The sequence below is a fragment of the Polyodon spathula genome, chromosome 17 (genome assembly GCF_017654505.1).
Source record: "Polyodon spathula isolate WHYD16114869_AA chromosome 17, ASM1765450v1, whole genome shotgun sequence".
NCBI classification, from domain to species: Eukaryota; Metazoa; Chordata; class Actinopteri; order Acipenseriformes; family Polyodontidae; genus Polyodon; species Polyodon spathula.
The window spans coordinates 2,167,627-2,188,436 of NC_054550.1; the positions used below are offsets into that span (position 1 = coordinate 2,167,627).

Consider the following 20,810-nt stretch of genomic DNA (forward strand, 5'->3'; position numbering starts at 1 on the left):
ACAAATGCTCCCTAGAGCTTTTCAATAGCTTTAAGAACATGTAGGTATAATGCCAAAGGGCACAGAGATTTGCAGATGATGGTGCTAATTATGAAAATTGTAACCATAATGCGACTAAGATGGAAGCAATTTAAGCAAAAGTCATTTGCGTGTTAATCTTCCACCCACGGGCTACTCTGAAGGTTCAATATTAAAAAAGGGGGCTAGCCTACTACAGAATTTATACACGCTTTAATACACAATGAAACAGTGAATGGGGATCCTACTGTAGCACATAAACAATCCTAATGGGAGACATATGAGCTGTCTAAAAGAAAACAAATGTGCCCATATAGCGCTTAACTTAGCAGATCTGATGGAAGTTGGTATTCTTCTAAATAGCTTATGTTGAGACAACACCTGCAAGGACTATTTTATGCATTCGTCTATATTCAGCATTCAGAATGGAATACACCCCCCCCCCCCCCCCCCCCCCCCCCCCCCCCCCCCACAAATAGCAAGTGTAGGATTCTTCTGTGAAGGTACTGCCCTATATGACTCGCCACACTGCCATTCAAACAGAAAACGTCTTGATCCGTCGTTACTTTGCTGCCAGTAAAAGCATCTTTTTTTCCCTCCACTGTTATTGCCTTTAAAGTGTAAGAAAATCTGTCAAACTGATACTCCACACAGGAATGCCAAGTCTCTTTAGAATCTTGCCGTAAAAGGAGCCGACTAAGAAGAAACATCGTGTCAAGGCCAATGCTCAAGACTGAGAGAAATGACTGACTGCTGTAATTTTGTCGTATTTGTTTCAATTCAAAATTGGTTATCTTCAAGAACAGTTTAAAAAGCTATTAGCAGAGTACCGTAGTTTTCATTTTAATTATATGTGATTAATAAAAAAAAAGCACTCAAGTTATAATTAGTAGCGTGTTAATAAAATAAATCAGGCATGTTCTGTATATTGTTTGCGCCGCTACAACATCCCTATAGGAACACTTAATTCTGACTGAAAGCAAATTTCATTAGGCTACCTTAAAATAAATCTGTATACAATTGCTATGGTATAAAACTGGGAAACTGTGTGCTAGATCCGTGTGACATTTTTCATTGCTACTGTATAGTTTTTTAGGAACAAAATAAATTATTAATAAAAATATTAATAATAATAATAATAATAATAATAATAATAATAATATATAATAATAATGAAATAAAAAACGACACGACGAGTAGTTTAATCAAAATATGAATTATGTAAAAAAGGGAGACAATCTATTTTTACGCATTACAATCCTATCAGATTTGCATAGACCTATGTTCATTTTTTCTTTTTCTTTAAAAAAAGAAACGTTTTGCAAGAAACCTAACCCTAACCCTAACCCTCTTTAGTATGCATCTGTTTTTGTATGAGCATCTTTACAAATCACATTTGTAAGTTGCTTCGATTTTAGCATCACTCAGGCTAGTTGGCACGCATTGTGAATTTGGATTGATAGTAGCAGACCCCAGGGAATGTTCATCTGAAGCCCACAGTGTATAATTTTCGAATGTATAATTGGCCTTTTGGATCTTTCAAAAGAAGAGCTCAGAAGCAGCTCTGCTCTCCGATGGCTTGTTCTTTGTGATGCGGTTTTCCGCAGTAAGCCGCTGTGTGTAATGCTGTGTAATTTTATCCGTGCTGCACTCGCATAGTTCACACAAGACTGATACCTTGCCTCCCTTCTCCTTTGTATCAATTGGTCGGAGTTCAGGCTATTGTTGCTGGGAGCTTCTTTTATTTCTATGCACTGTCGATCAACGAAATCTCACGATAGTCTCCCGGTGAAATACAGTGGCTTTTTGCAAAGGCAGTCTATTTGGAGAGCAAGGGAGACCCGTGATCACCACTCAGTCTAATCCAAGCTGCTGGAACTGTGGTGGCCCTAATCAATGACTATTGATTTAGTAGATCTGAGGAGATAAAAGAAGAGATCGAGACAGATAAAGCCGCCAATGTTTCTTGGGCTGGATCAGTGTGCTTTGCAACTAAGACGGCGGCAAGCAAGACTTCATTAATGGGACCCCTTGTACAATTTTTTCCTATTCTACCAAGAAGACTAAGTGTTTCGGCCATGCCACAATGGTTATAATTCTGATTTTGTTGTTCCTGAGTTTCTTGGGCCCCAGTGAGCAGAATTATTTTTCTGGCAGACTGGATCGCACACCAAAGGCTCCTTGTGCCACGGGCCAGTCGTGTGACCCAAGGCTGCGCAGAGATGCTGGGGGACGCGGCGGAGTCTATGAGCACCTCGGGGGAGCACCAAGACGCAGAAAGCTGTACTGTGCCACAAAGTACCATCTCCAGATTCACCCAAACGGGAAAATTGACGGGACGCTTGATAAGAACAGTCCCTACAGTAAGTATTGATGTCCATTTAAAAATAAAATCTTATTTATGCTAGATGTATTAACTCATTGACATGAAACATGTATTGTAAAAATACGTTTTTTAAATGGGATTTTTCTTTATTTTGTTTATTTATTGTGAACTAATGTCATTACATTTAAGCAAAATCAAAAAGCTCGGCATTGTTCATTTAGACATTAGCTTTTAATTAATGTTTGAATATACATGTTTAGCTACGCAGACCACAGTTCAGTTGGAATACATTTTGAACAATTGTGCGAAGATTCAAACAAAACGTTTACACATGACTCTTGTTTGCTGCACTATATTAAAGCTGCTTCAATTCTATAATACGTCACATCAACTGGGATATAGATAATGTTAGCGTCACTGTAATCCTGTTTTGTAAATGGATGATGCAAATGTTTTTTTCTTCTTCTTTAAAATAGATTTACAGGAAAACTTTTAGATCCAAGTTAATTTGAAATGTCGCCTGTGTGAAAAAGTTTAATCTTTACAATATGTACCAATCACCAATTTGTAAACAGACAACAAAAAACAAAAAAAAAAAAAAAAAAAAAACCATGAAACAGAAACAGTGCTCTATATTTTAATGTTTTTCAGCAGGTGACTTGTTAAGAATACCATGCATGTTTTAAGAAAAAAAAACTGTAAATGGATAAAGTAGTTTTTTAACAATAGCCAACTCTGGTAAGCTGTCACTCCGGTTCACAATCTTTGCTATATTTAGAGGGATTTACCCTAACACGCGTCACTTCCCTTAAAAGCTCACTGACAGAATGCACAGATACAATGCCAATTCAAAATTCCATCTGAAAAGCCTGAAGACTTGACGTTTGTTTTCTTATCATCACAAAAAGGGGCTTTAGATTGTAGCTTTTCTTTTAAGCCTTTCTGATTTTTCTTTATGATTGTTATTATTAGGGAGTACTTTACAAGCTTCTTCGAATAATTGACGCTTGTTCTCGAACTTAAGGAAGGGCCTTTATACAGTATAAAAATGGTTAACTGCTTTATAAAAGAGAGGGCCAATGACCATATGGAAACTTAAATAGACCCTTAAAGTAAACATTATATTTATTACCAATATAAATAAATACATCATTAAATGTTTGGGTCAAAATAAGTTCGCTCCTTTAAGTAACACTCCAAAGGATAGAGTTTTAAGCTATGCGAAGCGCCTCCTTCCAACAGACACCCCCCTTCAACGTTTTCTTCTAGTGGGCCTTTTGATACTTTTAATGATGGAGCATATGCGAAACAAAAACCTCATAGACTGAAGAAGGCGGCTTTGGATAACCGCTGTTTTCTTCCAGAAAGCCAAGCTTGTATGGCTATATATATATACACACATATATATATACACACACACACACACACACACACACACAGATTAACAAAACGTGGCTTAATAAGAGATGCTTCAAAAGACCCAGGGTGTAAGCATTTGTCCAGATTTAGCTAAATTTCATCGTTTAGGAACAAGACTACAAAATGCCAGGCATTAGGACGGGATTAAACGTTCAATGTCATTCAGCATTTCCTTGGACTGATGTTAAATCTCAATGCATTTTCATGGGCTGGAATCTTTGTTAAAGTCAAAGAGGGAATTCTCTTAATCTCTGCCTTTTTTCTTTCATACGAGGCTTCAGACATATAATTGCTGCTGTAGTTAGTCTGTGGGCTATTCACTGGGGGAAAAATATTTCTGAGAAAGACCCTTGAAAGCTTAACGCTACTTAGGCGACATGATTGCTCGCTGATAGTGAGCTGCACACAAGCTGCATATTTTATTGATTATACGCTGTCATAAAATGTGCTATAATGACTGATATGCTACATTAGCATTACACAGCTAGAAGTATATGGACAGTTTGCGCTACAGTATTAAATCATGTATTCATGGTTTCTTTCCAGGCATTTTAGAAATCACTGCTGTGGATGTCGGAGTGGTGGCTATAAAGGGGCTGTTTTCGGGCAGATATCTTGCCATGAACAAAAGAGGACGCCTTTATGCCTCGGTAAGTTACATCACATTTCACAAAAGTCTAAGATAAAAGCCTTGGGGAAAACTTCAAATACCAGGAAGCTATTTTTTCCTTTGATGCCTGTCGTGTAGCGCATATATCCCACATAATGAGGACGCCAAATTATACCAAATTACAAAGATGTTACTGTATTGCCCCTTTGATATGTCATGTTTTTGATCGTGTGTGGGGTGGAGATTACATTTCCTGCGTGTTTTTTAACTTCCAAAAGTTGTTTGTGTCCCCTTCACTTCTCACAAGAAGCATGTTGCCTCGTTCCTGCATACGATATAGCGATAGCAATAGGCCACCCCCTAACTCGACGTGTTTGGAAACGTTGTTTAGTATATTTGGCTTGCATTTGTTTTAAATTGTTTTACTCTACTGTCCCTACTTTATAATGCCCTAAATCATACATTAGGCTACTGGAACACTAATTTGTATGAACAAAATTAGTGAACACATTACATTTACATTGATAGCATTCAAACACTGGCAAGTAATAATGACACCGATTATGTATTCTCAGCACTAGTGTAGCGACAGCAAATGATTCGTTTAGTTAGTTATATTGGCATAATAATGGCATGAAAAAAATTATTGCAAAACATCGGCTATACTACTGCAATGGCCTGCCCTTGCACAGGTGCGGCAGTGTTTGTAAACACAGGATAGACAACTACCCACAAAAGCAACAGTTACACGTGTTTTAAATGCTGTGATGTCGATCTGCTACGATCTCTTTATATGAGTAACGCATAGGAGAAACTACAGGATTCTTATTTAGGAAAAAAAATAATAAAACACGATTCCCAGCTATTAAAACGCAACCTAAAATTATATGGCTACCATGGGTTTCTCCTGCAAGTGACTTTTTTTTTTTTTTTTTTTGCTTTCTAATATTAAAAGGATGCCAATTCTTCATTTATTTTTGCTTATCTCCCACAGGACGCGTATAGCGACGAATGCGAGTTTGTGGAAAGAATTCACGAACTGGGTTATAACACCTACGCTTCACGCCCCTACCGGACGGTGCCAAACGCGGCGTCTGGGGTAAAACGACGAGCCAGTGCTGAAAGACTATGGTACATGTCTATTAACGGCAAAGGGAGACCAAGGAGAGGTTTCAAAACACGTAGAACACAAAAGTCCTCTCTGTTTCTACCCAGAGTGCTGGACAACAAGGACCACGAAATGGTACGGTTATTCCACGCAAAACACAGGGAGAGCATGCAGAAAACTTCAAACAAGAACGGACGGAGCAGACGTGGGCATTAAATCGCTCTTTTTTTGTTAAAGAACTTCAAGAAACTATAGACTGATACTACAGAACTAAGTTAATGTGACCAAAATCAACACTGCTGGATTTGTCTACTTTTTATATAAAATGCATTTATTTGTAGAAGGTTTTTTTTTTTTTTTTTTAGCATTACTAAATAATGAATGTGTGTATATAGCTATATATATTGAACATTTTCACCTGTGTGTACACATAGATGTCTTTTTTAGAACCCTGTATAGACTTTTATTCTGGTATAGTCCGAAATATTCTTATGCTATGTTAATGTTAAGCAAACTTATCCATGAACCATAACAGAGTAAATAGCGGAGCTCTTTTTCTGAAAAAAAAAGAGAAATATTTAATGCGATAGCCTAGTGTGTTTAAACAGCAAACAAGTAACTTGATGACTTACTACTGTTATTAATATCTATATTATAGATAAAGTCCCCCCCCCCCCCCCCCCCCCCCCCCAAAAAAAAAAAGACACACCGTCATTTTCCAGTTCAGATCTGGACTGAAATAATCTTGTTCCATTGTTCTCAAATGCAACGAGTTAAGCAATACATTAGTAATAGACCACATGTAATTATAACAGTCACTGTCTTAATGTTACTATTAGTAAAAAACAAACAAACAAAAAAAAAAAAAAACGATATTATTAAAAGGAACATCATTTTTTTTAAAGTATTTTACACTAATATTTTGTATTTAAAAAAAAAAAAACTTGTCAAGGAAGGTGAATTTACTGTAGAAATCCATTTTTTTTTTTTTTTTTTTTTTTTTTTTTTTTTAGTGTATGTTGTCTGAACATGTTACTTTATATCACATGTCACAACGCTTATCAAGTGCCTAAAGACCGAAGAGTTACAAAATACTAGTGTTCTTAGAGTTTATGGTAAGTATTTAAGATTAAACAAATATCTGTAAAACCTTTGCATTATCTTAAATGCTTGAACTTATGTAGTTAAAATGATTGTCTATGCCAGGAAGTTGGACAAAAATATACGCAAAATTAATTGCCAAACTAGTACTGTTCAGAAGCAAAGAGTACCATGTCTTGGTTTGTCAAAAGGTAAATATTGTATTAGTACATTTTGATGTTTCCAAAAATATATCAATAGTTCAAATGTAGGGTCATTATATTATGTAGATTTTACACTAAATTGTAAAACCTAGTTCGATAATTCAGTAACGGTCTCCAATAAACACAGTACTAATGTTGCCGTGACGGTTTCTGTAATGCTTTGATTAAACAAGGTTTCTTGGCGTGTTCTTGCAGTTCCAAATTAAGCATGTTATCTTCAGATCATTAGTGAATGTTCTTTGTTATTGTGCTGTACATTCGTTCAGGTGACATCACCCTTTATGTGGGTGTGGTTACACTTGGGAATCTTTTTCTTTATTATTACAAACATAAAAAAAGGTTAAGGTTTTATTTCGGTTGGTAAAGGCAACGTCAACATTAACTATGCAGTCCGTACAGCGACAACAGAAATTACAATTCTGTAGCTAAAATTATTTGACTGCAAACTAAAAAAAAAAAAAAGAAAGTTAAAAAAAAAGGTTATTCTATACTTTTGAAGTTTGAAAACGTCCTCAAGGCTCAGACAATGACAACATCTCTAGGGAAACGTGTCAAACTATATGTTCGCCTGAGAGATTCTCCTTTTCTGTGATAAACAAGTGAATCTAAGTTCCAGTAAACAAGGCAAGTAACATATCTTAGTGCGGATTACTCTTTTGTAGAATTTGCATCTGTCGATTTCTCCTTAAAATACAAGAAAACTACTGAACCTATTGGATCTTTTTTGTATGTTAGAACAGTCTCTGAATTCTCAGTCTCCAGTTACATTGATTTGTAGATTAATGTATAATAATAATAATAATAATAATAATAATAATAATAATAATAATAATAATAATAATAATAATAGTTTCACACCATGACTAAGATATTCTGAGGTAGAGCAGTTAAATAAAAAGTCGTGGAAAAGATTAGTAAGTCTACTCATTTCAACAGAAGTCTGCGGTTAGATATACAGCGCAAATCCCTGCATTCAATTCAAGTTAGCGGGCCCATGTTGTTCAGATTCTGGTCCAATACTTTTTTTTTCCCTATAAGCATTGAAGGAGTTTTGTGGGAAATGAAATACAACTAGATTTTTCCAGCATGCATTTTATTGCTCAAATTTCACAGCTACTCTACCCCGATGACACAGTTAAGTCGTTACACTGACCAGCTCGTACGGGTTTCCGGTTACATCACTCGAGATGAGCATGAATACACGCCGAAAACAGGTAGCTCTACTGGACACTCTAGTACACATGTTGCGAGTTGAGTTACCATTTTCTTTGTTACATTGATTCGTAACCGAATTCAGACAGGATTACATTTGTACATTACACTCAATTGAGAAGAGAAGCACCAGCTCATGAAGGTACTCCTTCATTTAATATATCTTTCTTGATACCTAGTTAAAACTCCAAGAAAGACAATATCAATTGAATAATCAAAAAATGACCTTACATTCCATTGTGAAAACATTAAAAAAAAGAAAATACACAGCTGTTTTTATTATTCAGCCCTGAAAGAACGCATAACACAGTATTCTGGCACATGACACCCTAATTAGTTCAATCACATTCAACAGGTAAACAGGAGCATCAGGGTTAGGGTTCTGGGTCTTGATCAAGCATTCTGTGTTGACCTATTGCACAATAACATGCATACAGGCATGTCATGAGGTCACGGCTGCTCGTTAGCACAGTTGTGAAACATTCCCTCCCACCCTCACCCCAGCCACCCTAGCAAAGACTGAGCAAGCTTACTTTTGTCATGACACCCTGCTGTTCAAAGCATCAGATTCCCAATCAAAAGAGTCTAGCAGACACTACAATAGGAGCTTGGTAACCCTTTAGCAGCTGCAACCTGTAGCAGACCTGAGTCTCGAGTTCACTTGTAGACACTGCACCCTAGAGGATGGAAGGGGGAGTATTTTCTCCTCACAGTTGTTGCTCATTTGCGGAATGCCATTATAACCCATTCCTTTCTATTATACTTTATTTATAACAGGGGGTAGTGAAACTATAGTAAGAACGGAAAGGAGTTTTGGGGGTGAGGGTGCTATTCTATATTTCTAGGTATGTAGGTAGCTATATATTTTTTTATATTTATACCTTATTCAAGTCAAATCTCTTTCAATCTTTACAAAAATGGAAGTGATTGTTATATCAATACATGCTCATGATTAAAACTCACAGTATGTATTTATCACCAGATAACTAATGCAAAAGCTAGTTCACAAAATAAAAAAAATTGACATGACAGAAATACAAATAATTACACTTTAAACAAATATCCTCTCCAAAGCATCAATTGATCAGTTTATCATATCACTAATCTTATGCTAAAGACCCTCCATGCCCTAAATCTATGGCAGAAGGCAGAATGTATTCAGAACTCCAGAACATTCGTGAAATACTGTCCAATTAAAACAATTTCTATTCAGCCTCTCTCCATGCAGTCTCCTGGGTCTCCACCTACCCAAGCCTGCATTCCCTTCTAATTGGTCTGGTTAAGAATGCCTCCTGCGCTCAATCTGCCTCCAAGCTGGTACTCTTTGTTCTTCAATGTTATTTCCACCATAGCAGTTTCCAGGTTCTAGATCTTACTCCGTTTGTAAGTGCTGATACACCAAATTATAAAACAACTTGTTATGCTCACATTGCCTAAATTAATGAGCAGCAGACAATGACTCATACATGGTAGGTATAGTATATGAATAAAAGCAGACTCATTTTATATGCTCTATACATTTAATTTTAATTTATTGTAAAGGTGCTTTTGTAAATCTCCATGACAATACATCTAGTTCTTGTAAGCAAAACCAGAGACGTGTACTGTCAACTGAACAATAGGTATGCACACAGTTGTTAATTGATTTTGTGAAGTCCACTTTATCACAGTTCTTTATTCTTACTCCAATGGTCTTGCCGCAATAAGACCATACGACTTTGTGACTTAACAGAAAAAAAAAAAAAAAAAAAACATTGAAGGACTGAAGAAAATGTAACAAAACATGGTTATCACTTCTTTAGGATCCCTTGTTTTTGTTTTGATTTTTTTTTTTAAGTGTCAGAGCCCAAGCAAGATCTGGTGATTTTTAGTTAAGAATTGCCCTTTTAGGAAGAACATTACACAATTCACCCAATTCCTTGTGCAATACACAGTATTAAATTGTGATGCCCTCTGCAGCCTGGAAAGCTTGCATGAGTGTTGTGGTAATGGAGGAAAGGTTTCAGATCATTTTGTAGGTGGCTACATGTTAAGAGTTGTAGCAGGAAATAAGTACAGAGATTCCTGCAGGGGTTATAACAATCCTACAGGAGAATTTAGGACAAAATAATTCAGTAATTGTGGAGACCTTTTTTCTTGACTGCATTCTCCTTCTGTGCTGATGCCATTGTGTGTCTAGTGTAGCAAGTGGGAAGAAAACTAGAACTCCTCCCTTTGTACAAGTGCTCTTAAGCTTTCTTGGGGAAGTGGCCCATTTATCTGGCCCCTTTGTTGGGTTGTTATTTTAACTTGTTTTGTTTATTGTTAGATGGGCCCCAATTGTTTTCTGCAATAACCACTGTTACCTAAGTGTTGGTGTGTAAGTGGCATCTGAAATATCTGAATATCCTGACTTAAAACAAGCAAGAGATATTCAAACACGAAAAAATGTGATGATAAAATATAAAAACCATAGTTCTCATTCCTATAAAATCCACAATGTGATTGTTTCTTTACCTCCTTTCATAACTTGAGTCAGTGCATTACAGAAGACAGCCTGGTTAGTTTGTAATCCAACACTTAACACAAAGTCTGAAATGGAGTGGCTATGAACAGCAACAACCAAACTAAGACTCTGCATCCCCTTTTCACAAAGTGTTAATTCAGGGAGCTATTTAATGAACACTATTGTGTGTGTTTTGTTTGGTCTTTTTTTTTTTTTTTTTTTTTGCTCTTTTTCCTAAAGTCTGTTATGATAAAATAAAAGCTTTGTATTCATGGAACTATTCTAGACTTTTGTTCTTACATTCTAGAACAGTTTCTTGAATGTCAGCTTTGATCACTGCATGTCAGATACATGTTGAAATTTAAAGCTTCTAATAAGCTGTGAAAATGTTGTGCCTTTCCAGTTTGCGGTTTCCCTTGCGCAGCATCAAAAAAAAAAAAATGTTTTGCTTTATACCAAGCAAGAAGCACATTTTCTTTTTGTAATATTTGCCTCAACTAAGACTGTGCATCATATTTAGATGCAGTCTGCCCCAGAGTGGTTTACTGGTAATAAAGATATTTCTATCCTCTATTACATTTATTGCTAGAAGAAGGGGATCACCATGTTAGAACAGATAATGTGCATACACAATGTAACCACTGTGTGCCAACTTTACGTTTCCTAATGAATCTGTTTTCAAAACATTCTGACACTTAGCAAACAACAGCTCTTCTCAAAACCACACAGGCCTTTACCTTTAAGCCCATCTTCTAAAAGTGTTGTACAAGACATGTTTTCTCAACAGTATAATATAATAATTTTTATATAACGCCTTTCACAGTGGCCCACCATCACAAAGCGCTTTACAAGATACGAGACTAGGGTGTGTGAACTATGCATTAGCTGTAGAGTCACTTACAACAACATCTCACCCGGAAGACAGAGCACAAAGAGGTGAAGTGACTTGCTCAGGGTCACACAACGAGTCAGTGGCTGAGCTGGGATTTGAATGGGGGACCTCCTTTTTATAAGTCGGTTTCTTTAACCACTGGACCACATAGCCTTCTCTAAATGCCAAAAAAACTAGATAAGGTTAAATTTTAACAAGAAACAGGGTATTGAGGTACTAAATAAAATATTTGCTTTTAAAAGTGTTACAAGCCCAAAGATGGAAATCTGACTTGTTGGATTCAGTCTTGAAGGAAGGTGTACAAAGACATTGATGCAAAGCTGATCCCAGTGAAAAATGGAAATGACTTTATCTACATCTGGATTACTTGTTTAAACAAACATTTGCTGTTCACTTTACAATGTGTTTTCTTCTCTGGCTGTTTTATAATTACAGGAGACACATTCCCCATCCCAAACATGTCATAATAATAATTTCACGATCAACTGTGTCACGTTTACAAAGTATGGCTGCAATGAGTGTACTGTGGCAGACAGATTGAAACACTGATGGACCTAACATTGGGACAAATATGCTATAGTCTAAACCTAGAGTCATTTTTATTTACAGTTTCCTGTCCATAACCATCTAACAACAAACTGTGATGGAACTGTAAATACTTCATTTACCACATGTAGCTGAGCGGCAGTATGGGCTATTTGATGTAATCAGTTCAGATGCAGGGTTAGTGGGGCTATCAGGAACAACTTAATCTAGAGATACAGGGATAAAATGGTTTAGCAGGAAAGGGCAGAAAAAGAAAAGGTTGAAAAAAATTAATCTGGGCATTTCAGAGACATTAGTACTGTGAGAAAAACAAACAAAAAAAACTAACATGGCATCAAGGCGGCCACTGTTGGAAGAGGTGAAAGTCAGGGCCACCCAACAAATTCCCCAAGGGTGCAGGTCAACTAAAATGTTTAAAGGAAATGCAATAAATCCCAGAGATATAAATATATCATCAGTGATGACTGACCGCAGGCAGAGGGATATGGGCAATCTATAAACACCATCTCACAGGGGAACTGTGATGATCAGTATGTGCTGAAATTATAGGAGTGATGCAAGTACAATCACACTTGTATTACAGATCAGGTTCTAAGTGGGGCAGTGGGCCAATGCAAAGCATTTTCCCTCTGGGCCTGGGTTCGAACCCAGCTCAGGTCACTGGTGACATATTTGGCACTGGACACTCAGTCAGTGATTGGATAGGCATGAAGCTTGAATTGCTCCCACACCTGCCAACAGAATGTGATCTGTCCAAGGCAGGACAGATGCATACACAGAGAATAGAAGAAGCCAAAAACATAAAACAAACTAATTGTGAAACACAAGGAATATACAGGAATGGGTAAAAAAAGTTATGAATCGAACTGGCCAAGGCTGTGAAATAGAAGAGTTACAGGACCTTGGAGAGCAGGTACTTAACCTTCAGCGGCAGAATAAATCTAAATGGATTTTGAGTAACAGAATGAAAAAAAAAATGTACAGGACAGTGGGTCATGGACACAAACTATTTGTGGTAGAAGGAAAATAAAAATTTAAATGTTGCATATACTAGTAAGACACACCTTTGTTTTCAAAAGTTGTGAATCACATTTCTTAAATGCGGAAATTAACAATTTAAAAAGGGAAGAATGTTATATCACAGTAATAACAGATTCAGGACACAATCCACTTTTCCTCATTTGCCAAATTCATGTGAACTGCAGAATATTGTAAGGCACCTTTTCTGAGTGTATCAAAACAATAACGGTATAAAACTAGGACAATCTTAGTTCTACAGGAAATAAACAGTTTGTAGTTTGTTTGTTTTTTAGTTTATAATGTTAATTATTTCATCTCTTTGAAATATTGTTTTAGCACTTTAGTGTCACGTTTGTGGCAATTAACGGCCTCAATGAATACTAGAAATATAAAATTACATTAATTAATAAAGCTAAAATTTCTAGCTATTAACAATGTAGATCCATCACTATACATTTATCAGAGCATGACAAATAAAGCAAAAAAAAAAAAAAAAAAACCTGAAACCAATATCAGCACAGGGCCAGCATTTTCAAAGATAGGTATAATAAAAACATTGCTGAATAACAAAAACAACATCGAAAACAACCAGACCAAGAAACCTCTTTCAGGCTTATGCTTTTACTGAAAGTGACTCATTGTTATGACTGTTATACAGTGTATGTGAGTGGGCTATGCAGTCAGAGTTAGCAGAAAAGTTATTCGCAAGAATCAACCATTTAAACTATTCTTATATTCGCTATGTATATCCTTATATATAAATAGGCTAACAGCATTGTTTTTTATTTATTTATTTTACAGTTAAATAGTACAGGTTTTCTTCACAATAAGTACCTTATTAACATGCCATATGATATAATACGCCATGTGTTTGAGGTAAAACATATATGTTTTGATGTCCAGAAATGTGCCACTATTTATTTAAATGGACAGTATTTTGTTCAAAACGAATTGTTTTCTTTAAATAAGACAATACGAAAAATCTGTTTTGCCCATGACTTGAATTTAGGATACTGGCAGCAAAGCAACGAATTAAGTATTTTCGACCGAGACAATGTCGTACCACAGATACACTATAATGCACGAGTTCCAATGAAGCTCGGATTGGAACGCATTAACTGTCCAAGGTCCTCCAAGTTTTGTGGTGCATTTATAAATATCAAAAGATGCCCAAAAAGCATTTGAAACGACATTTCTCACGCAGAAATACAATCAAATGATACACAAGTTATTTATCCTATAGCTTGTGCAATGTTTGATCTATATGTTTGTAAAAGTAGTCGACACTAAAATAAAAACCAAAAATAAAAAAAAGCCGAACATACATACTGTTAATGGTTCAAAACACATTAACAATTCAGAAAATGATCCAAAAGAAGAAAAAAAAAGCCCCAAAAAACACAGCAACAACATCCACCTGCTTAATAACATCGACAACCTGTAATGAATAAATAAATAGATAAATAGATTTTCTGCGGCGAAGCTGCTCCTTAAGAACGCACCTGATAGAAAGTATAGGATTGCTGTATACAAATATAACCAGGCATCCCGCTCAGATCACAATGTGATGCGATCTATATCACCCCCCCCCCCCCCCCCCCCCCCCCCCCCCCCCCCCCCCCCCATTTATATTTATAATAATAATAATAATAATAATAATAATAATAATAATAATAATATGGTTGTACTGTAACTCGCCTCTAAGTGGGCGATGTACAAAGAACACCCCTTCGATTCCACCTACATTATCAAAGACTAAAATAAATGTATAATTCAGACTTTAAAATAATTTACCAAAAAAATGAACAAATAAATAAAAATAAATATTTTTAAAAAAATGGAATCCTTATTTTTCCAGGATTTATTTTGCTACCGCTTGTCAAATTATTTCGAACTTCTGCTACATTTCCATTCTATTGTTACTTGTCACTCTGATCTACTCCAGTGCTTGCAACATAGGTCATCACAACATCGTGTGTTACAATGGGAGGTTTTGATCACCGCAAACGCTTTGCTACTGGATACAAGCACGGGGTTTTCTATGAAGGCACACAGAGATCAAATAAACCGACTGCTAAAGACGTGGTTTGTGTGCATACGGCTCTCCAGCGGGCAGCACTTAGAGAAGCAGCGGACCCAAGAAGAGAGGGGTCGCCCAGCGACAGTGCGAATTATTTGGGGTACGGCCCCAAGATCTGACGGAATTCCCTGCCCCTTATTTGCACCATGTAAAAAAAGTGCCTTTTTTATATAGAGAATCACCCAGACGTGAATGTGAGAAAACGTTGTCATGCGAATCTTCTGCCAGGTGACTCATGTTTCTTCTTAAAAGCCACATAAAGATGTTTGCTTTGGATAGCTAAAAAAAAAAAAAAAAAAAAAAAAAAACACATTGGTTCGAAGTGAGTAATACTTGGAAGTAAAAAATTACAATAGATCAAAGAAGATGCCATTGAGTTTATGTCGATGAATTCGTTTAGATATTTTACGTTAGAAATAAACAACAACTCGCAGGTGATACATTTTCTCTCTGTTCCAGATCACACATCATACCTTAAGACTATGTGAACAGTTCCTTAACTATAGATTTGAAAATAGACTTCGAAATGAACATCAGCAAGCGTGAGTCAGACAGAAACTCTACCTAGTCACTTGATTATGTGGGTCTTGAAAATATATGTTTCAATATTACAATTTGAGATGCACACTTAATTTGGTTAGGCCAGCATCGTCCAACAGTGTCTACGTAGAGCAAACTTTCAATATGTAACGGAAAGGTAAGCAGTCTGGAACTGGGGTCCACTTAACTTACAGTAGTCATTGTCTCTTTATGGCTTGACGTGATTTATGATTAAAACTAATCACGCGTCACTAATGAGCAGGTGTTAGGATACACTTGGGCAGATTTCCAATGCATGATAATTTCATTTGGTTTTATGTGACCCTCAGCAATCCGCAAAATGCAGAAAAATCCATAGAGATGCAAGACTTAACCAAACCCCAAGCATGTACTGTTTATGCTTTAGAAAGTTGTTTAAAGTTACTATGCACTGATACAATCCTCACACAATACGAATAACTAACTTGGCTAAACTGTTACAGCAGGCATCGTTTTCATTGAATTTACAAGCGATTGATAATTAGTCTACAATCCATGGAATAATCTGAGCTCAACTCAGATATATAGCGCAATGATAATTAACAGGGTGCCAATTTGCTGATTCTTTGACAGTCAAAGCCTGCACCTGGATTTTACTAACAGATAAAAAGGTTAATAGACATTGAGATTATGGTGGTGTACCTCACACCTTTGTTCCAAATTACAAACAGCAGGCAAATAGCACATTGATGTCTGCCACATACGGTTAGTACCACATAAAATGTAACGTTGCACACTCGGGTAAGGTATATGGATTAATACGAAACACACACACACACACACACACACACACACACACACACACACACACACACACACACACACAATGCTATTCCACTACACTTGTTCCAGGAAGGTCAGTAGTATTCGCACCTAAGTGAGCTTTCACCTTGCCAACAGCAATTTTATCTTTTGCATCCTTTACCAGAACAGCAGGAGATCTTGTCAACGTGAAAAAAGGCAAAGCTACCTAAGGCTATAAATACCCTGACTCACTGACCAGATGATACGTGATGCGTTAACCCAACAGTTCTCCCAAATACTTCTGACATCTTTGCACTTTCAAAGCAACCTATGTTCCATAAACTGTATACATTATTTCAATCCAAATATATTACCTAATGCATTCACTCATGCAATTATTAACGCTGCAACTTTATGATTCAGCGGTTGCAATGTTTATACCACAATCTAATCTGAAAAAGTGCGCTTCTGAACTAAATAACTTCAGATCTGTGTTCTTAGTGTATTCTGAATAGAAAATACGCAAATACTTACTATATGTTCACGTGTTTTAATCAATTAGCTTTTCTCTTAAACTCTGTCCAGAAATGTAGAAATCAGTGTTTTGTAAAGTTAAATAACAGCAGCATTTAAAACACTTAATAGGCATTTGTTCATGTTATTGTTCATTTATATAAAGCTCTCCCTTATGGTAATTGCACTCTGTTGCTTTCCCATTTTACTTCCTCCCATACATAAATTATTATGTTTTTGGCTTTTAATGAAGGGTATTTTATACAAAGAACATTATTAATCACGTCGCCAATACTGCAAAAACCCAAATTCCATGCTTTCACAAAGTCTGACTTTGTGTTTAATCCTGGCATAAAATGCATGCAAAGTTCAGTCTACAATAGTATTGCAAGCAAATGGATTTTATCTGATCAACGTAAATTCTGACATTTGTTCAAAGCTAGCCGTTCTTTTCTAGTGCTAACTGTTAGCAGAATATTCACCAAAGGAATCAGTCTGTAGAGTTGCTAAGCATCCGTGGGTGACGATTGTGTTAAGTGAATCCTGCCCCATGCTGCAGTAGGTGGTGTGTGATGTAATAGGTAACGAAGCAGATATAAATATCGTTGGTCAGGGCAGAGCAGCATGGCTGAGCTGGGCTGGTACAGACGATCAACACTTCTTTAGACAACTCTTGTCCTGTGGCTCACAACAAATTGGGATCAAGTTCGAACAAACTTGCACAGAATCGAATCCACTTCACAGCGGAGACTCCATGCAGCACCAGAGAGAAAGTCACAGCTCAGTTTGGAACTGAGCGTTTTGCTTTCTTTTTTTTTTTCCCTTTGGTCTAAGTATACAGCGGAGCTAGAAGTCGAGGTATTTTTAGTGCAATCGACTCCTTCAACCACGTGTGCCCATGTTGATCAGGATGTCCATTCAATCGGCCTTCTTGCCAATATTGGTCCTGGGACTGGTGTCGAGTTTAGTGTGCTGCGGTCCCTTCCCCGGCAGGCAAAACGGCACCCCGGAGGGCCACTGGGAGACCCTCTACTCTCGCTCTTTGGCACGGATCCCCGGCGAAAGGAGGGATATCAACCGGGACAGTGACTATCTTATTGGCATCAAAAGGCTGCGGCGCCTTTACTGCAATGTAGGCATTGGGTTTCACATCCAGGTTTTGCCAGATGGCAAGATAACCGGAGTGCACAACGAAAATCGATACAGTAAGTACAGTGCATTTTTTTGCATGTGGTTAGTTAATGAAGTTTTATTTTAGGGATGGTTTTCAGTTTCAGTTCTAATTTACGATAATGGTTTTGATTTGCACAATATAAAAATGTGAACATGTTTTAAAAAGCAGTGTATTTGAAGGCAGGTCATGTTTACGTTTTGTCAGCATTGCATTTTTCTGTAGCAGATACAGTGACTGTGTGTGTGTGTGTGTGTGTGTGTGTGTGTGTGTGTGTGTGTGTGTGTGTGTGTGTGTGTGTGTGTGTGTGTGTGTGTGTGTGTGTGTAAACATATTGTTCATACATTCACTTTGAATGTGTATTGCCTTTCATATGCTATATGATAAAATGCGTTATACACTGTTGTAAGATTATCTGATTGTTATGAGCGTTTTTAGAATTGCATAACTTAAGCTGAGCGCAAAATATTGAATTTTATTTAAATGTCACAATCGGTCAACTTAACAAACTTATGCATGCGAGATTTAATCTTAAATTAGTTTTTAAGATTTGATTACACACATACAAACCGGCACCATTTGGCTTTCTGTCTAATAAATTAAGTCAAATGGGTTCTTCAGTATTTTCCAAGATAGCTAGAGGACACAGTTAATGTTTTGAGGTGTAACTATAGAGGACTTGTGTATACGGGCTTGAAAACCGTACTAATCATGCGCTTGCTTAAACAATATACGTGGCTTATTTTTTTGTAGATCAAAAATAAATACATGCTCAAAGCAATATTTTCAGATGTCGGATAAAATCAGGTGTTCATCCACCTACTTCTGGACACACACACACACACGGACTTATTCACAAACCAGTTAAACGTTTAATGTCAGTCCTTCAGTTCCTAAGTTAGGATCTATACAGGAGAGCATCTGCTAGGGGCTTAACCCCACGGCCCCACACGTCTAATTAATATTCTTCTGAGACAATAGAATGTTAGAGGAAAGTATGTAGACAGTAAACAGAACCACACATTAAATGGAACGATCCATACATGGCTAGACCGTGCACTTTAATTTTTTGCATGTGCAGGGACTCACCGCAGAAGACAACAGATCATTACATTGACCCATTTAGGAATACAAAAAAAAGTTTCAGCTTATGTTTACATTGCAGTCTAAATCAATACAAATACACACACACACACACACACACACACACACACATATATATATATATATATATATATATATATATATATATATATATATATATATATATATATATATAACGTGAAGAGGACTCAACAGTGTCATTTAACTACGTTTATGTTACATAAATAGTAGATGATAACAACCATATTGTTCCAGAAGAAGTTAATATTCCAGGAGTGGAAAGAGGTGTTGTGACATTATTTGGTGTAAGGAGTGGTCTGTTCGTGGCCATGAATAGCAAAGGCAAGCTCTATGGATCTGTAAGTATGACACATTGGTTAATATGTGCGGCTTCCGCAGTAGATGTTCACATTATCAGCTGATGACGTATCTGCCTGTACTGCCATCCCTGTGAAACCCTGTCTGCATCGCATTGTTAGGCGCAGTCATTGCATGCCTGTAGTGCTTTGCTGTGTTTTTATTGTAAGCCCGATAAACTATGGAAGGATATTGCCGTAGATCATCTAGTCTGTGCATTCCATTCTTTGCATTGCCAGACAACACATGCACCTACGGTCCTCCTCTGCATAACGCTGAAGTGGTCAACCTGGACCACCCGTACTGCGCTCTGTAGTCGTGTATTCTCTCTCCACCCCCTTTGTTCCACAAGCTATTGACACAGCTCAACTGCTCTTGTTGCCAGTATGTTACAGGTAACAGTGTCTAATAATCCAACACACGTTTAATTTTTGACCAGAGTAGGCATTTTGACGAAAGCCATCAACTTTGTAAACTCTATTGACCAACCCATGATTTTATTTAGACAGTTCTGCAAGTCAAAGATATTTAGGTAGTTGATCAATATTCTAATATTGATCTTCATCTGGAATTTATCAATAATTGAACCCTGATAAGTGTGTAGTAATACCGGCGTAATAAAAAGACAATTATTTCTTTCTGCGCACAATAAGTACAAAGAAACCATTTGGTTCTTATTCTCTGACAATAACCACATTTTTTTTCTCTTTTCTTTTCAGACACATTTCAGTGACGAGTGCACGTTTAAAGAGATGCTCCTGGCCAATAACTACAACGCATACGAATCTCGAGCGTATCCCGGGATGTATATAGGAATAAGCAAAAATGGCAAAACAAAGAAAGGAAACAGAGTTTCCCCAACAATGACAGTTACGCATTTCTTACCCAGAATCTGAGTGATCGTTTCAGACTTTACCTCAACCAAGTGAGACAGATCGAACACAAAACAGTGCACTTTCAAACGGAGCGTTTTATGCAAGAGTAGGTGTATCATATTAAAATTAATTATTTAAGTATTTCTCCCTCTCTCCCTCTCTCTTTTATTAATTATAATTCTCATGAATTTTATATTCCCGTCCAAACGCATTTCAATTCACGGGGCAATCGTAGGCCACCTCCTACAGTACGGTTTATTTATCTTTTTTTTTAATTTATTTATTAATCACAGGTGTGCTGCTATTACGTGTTCAAACAAATGAAATTAAATTCCTTTATTTACATTGAGTTTTTGCACTGTTTATAAATTACGTTGTACAGTAAGCGTCTTTGAAGCTTCGAAGGTCTACGTGTATTTTTTTTTTTTTTTTTTTTGTAAAAAGATA

The 20,810-nt window shown here is 36.8% G+C and overlaps 2 protein-coding genes across 2 annotated transcripts; both read left to right on the top strand.

The window, feature by feature from the left end:
- Positions 1–2,022: 2,022 nt before the first annotated feature.
- Positions 2,023–5,832, top strand: LOC121330383 (fibroblast growth factor 3-like). The gene is made up of 3 exons (XM_041276863.1): positions 2,023–2,381; positions 4,310–4,413; positions 5,368–5,832. The coding sequence occupies exons 1-3, from the start codon at positions 2,105–2,107 to the stop codon at positions 5,695–5,697; spliced, it is 711 nt and encodes a 236-aa protein (XP_041132797.1). The 5' UTR covers positions 2,023–2,104; the 3' UTR covers positions 5,698–5,832.
- An 11,857-nt stretch (positions 5,833–17,689) lies between these two features.
- Positions 17,690–20,558, top strand: LOC121329493 (fibroblast growth factor 4B-like). The gene is made up of 3 exons (XM_041275075.1): positions 17,690–18,061; positions 19,387–19,490; positions 20,208–20,558. Exons 1-3 carry the CDS (start codon positions 17,755–17,757, stop codon positions 20,382–20,384), a joined length of 588 nt encoding a protein of 195 aa, XP_041131009.1. The 5' UTR covers positions 17,690–17,754; the 3' UTR covers positions 20,385–20,558.
- The last annotated feature ends 252 nt before the right edge of the window (positions 20,559–20,810 follow it).

Bases quoted from the DNA above. Each gene is read 5' to 3' on its own strand.
- LOC121330383 (XM_041276863.1), top strand. From the start codon at position 2,105: ATGGTTATAATTCTGATTTTGTTGTTCCTGAGTTTCTTGGGCCCCAGT. The intron at 2,382-4,309 runs GTAAGTATTGAT...GTTTCTTTCCAG, and splicing joins TGATAAGAACAGTCCCTACA to GCATTTTAGAAATCACTGCT. The intron at 4,414-5,367 runs GTAAGTTACATC...TATCTCCCACAG, and splicing joins GAGGACGCCTTTATGCCTCG to GACGCGTATAGCGACGAATG.
- LOC121329493 (XM_041275075.1), top strand. From the start codon at position 17,755: ATGTTGATCAGGATGTCCATTCAATCGGCCTTCTTGCCAATATTGGTC. The intron at 18,062-19,386 runs GTAAGTACAGTG...ATATTGTTCCAG, and splicing joins GCACAACGAAAATCGATACA to AAGAAGTTAATATTCCAGGA. The intron at 19,491-20,207 runs GTAAGTATGACA...TTTTCTTTTCAG, and splicing joins AAGGCAAGCTCTATGGATCT to ACACATTTCAGTGACGAGTG.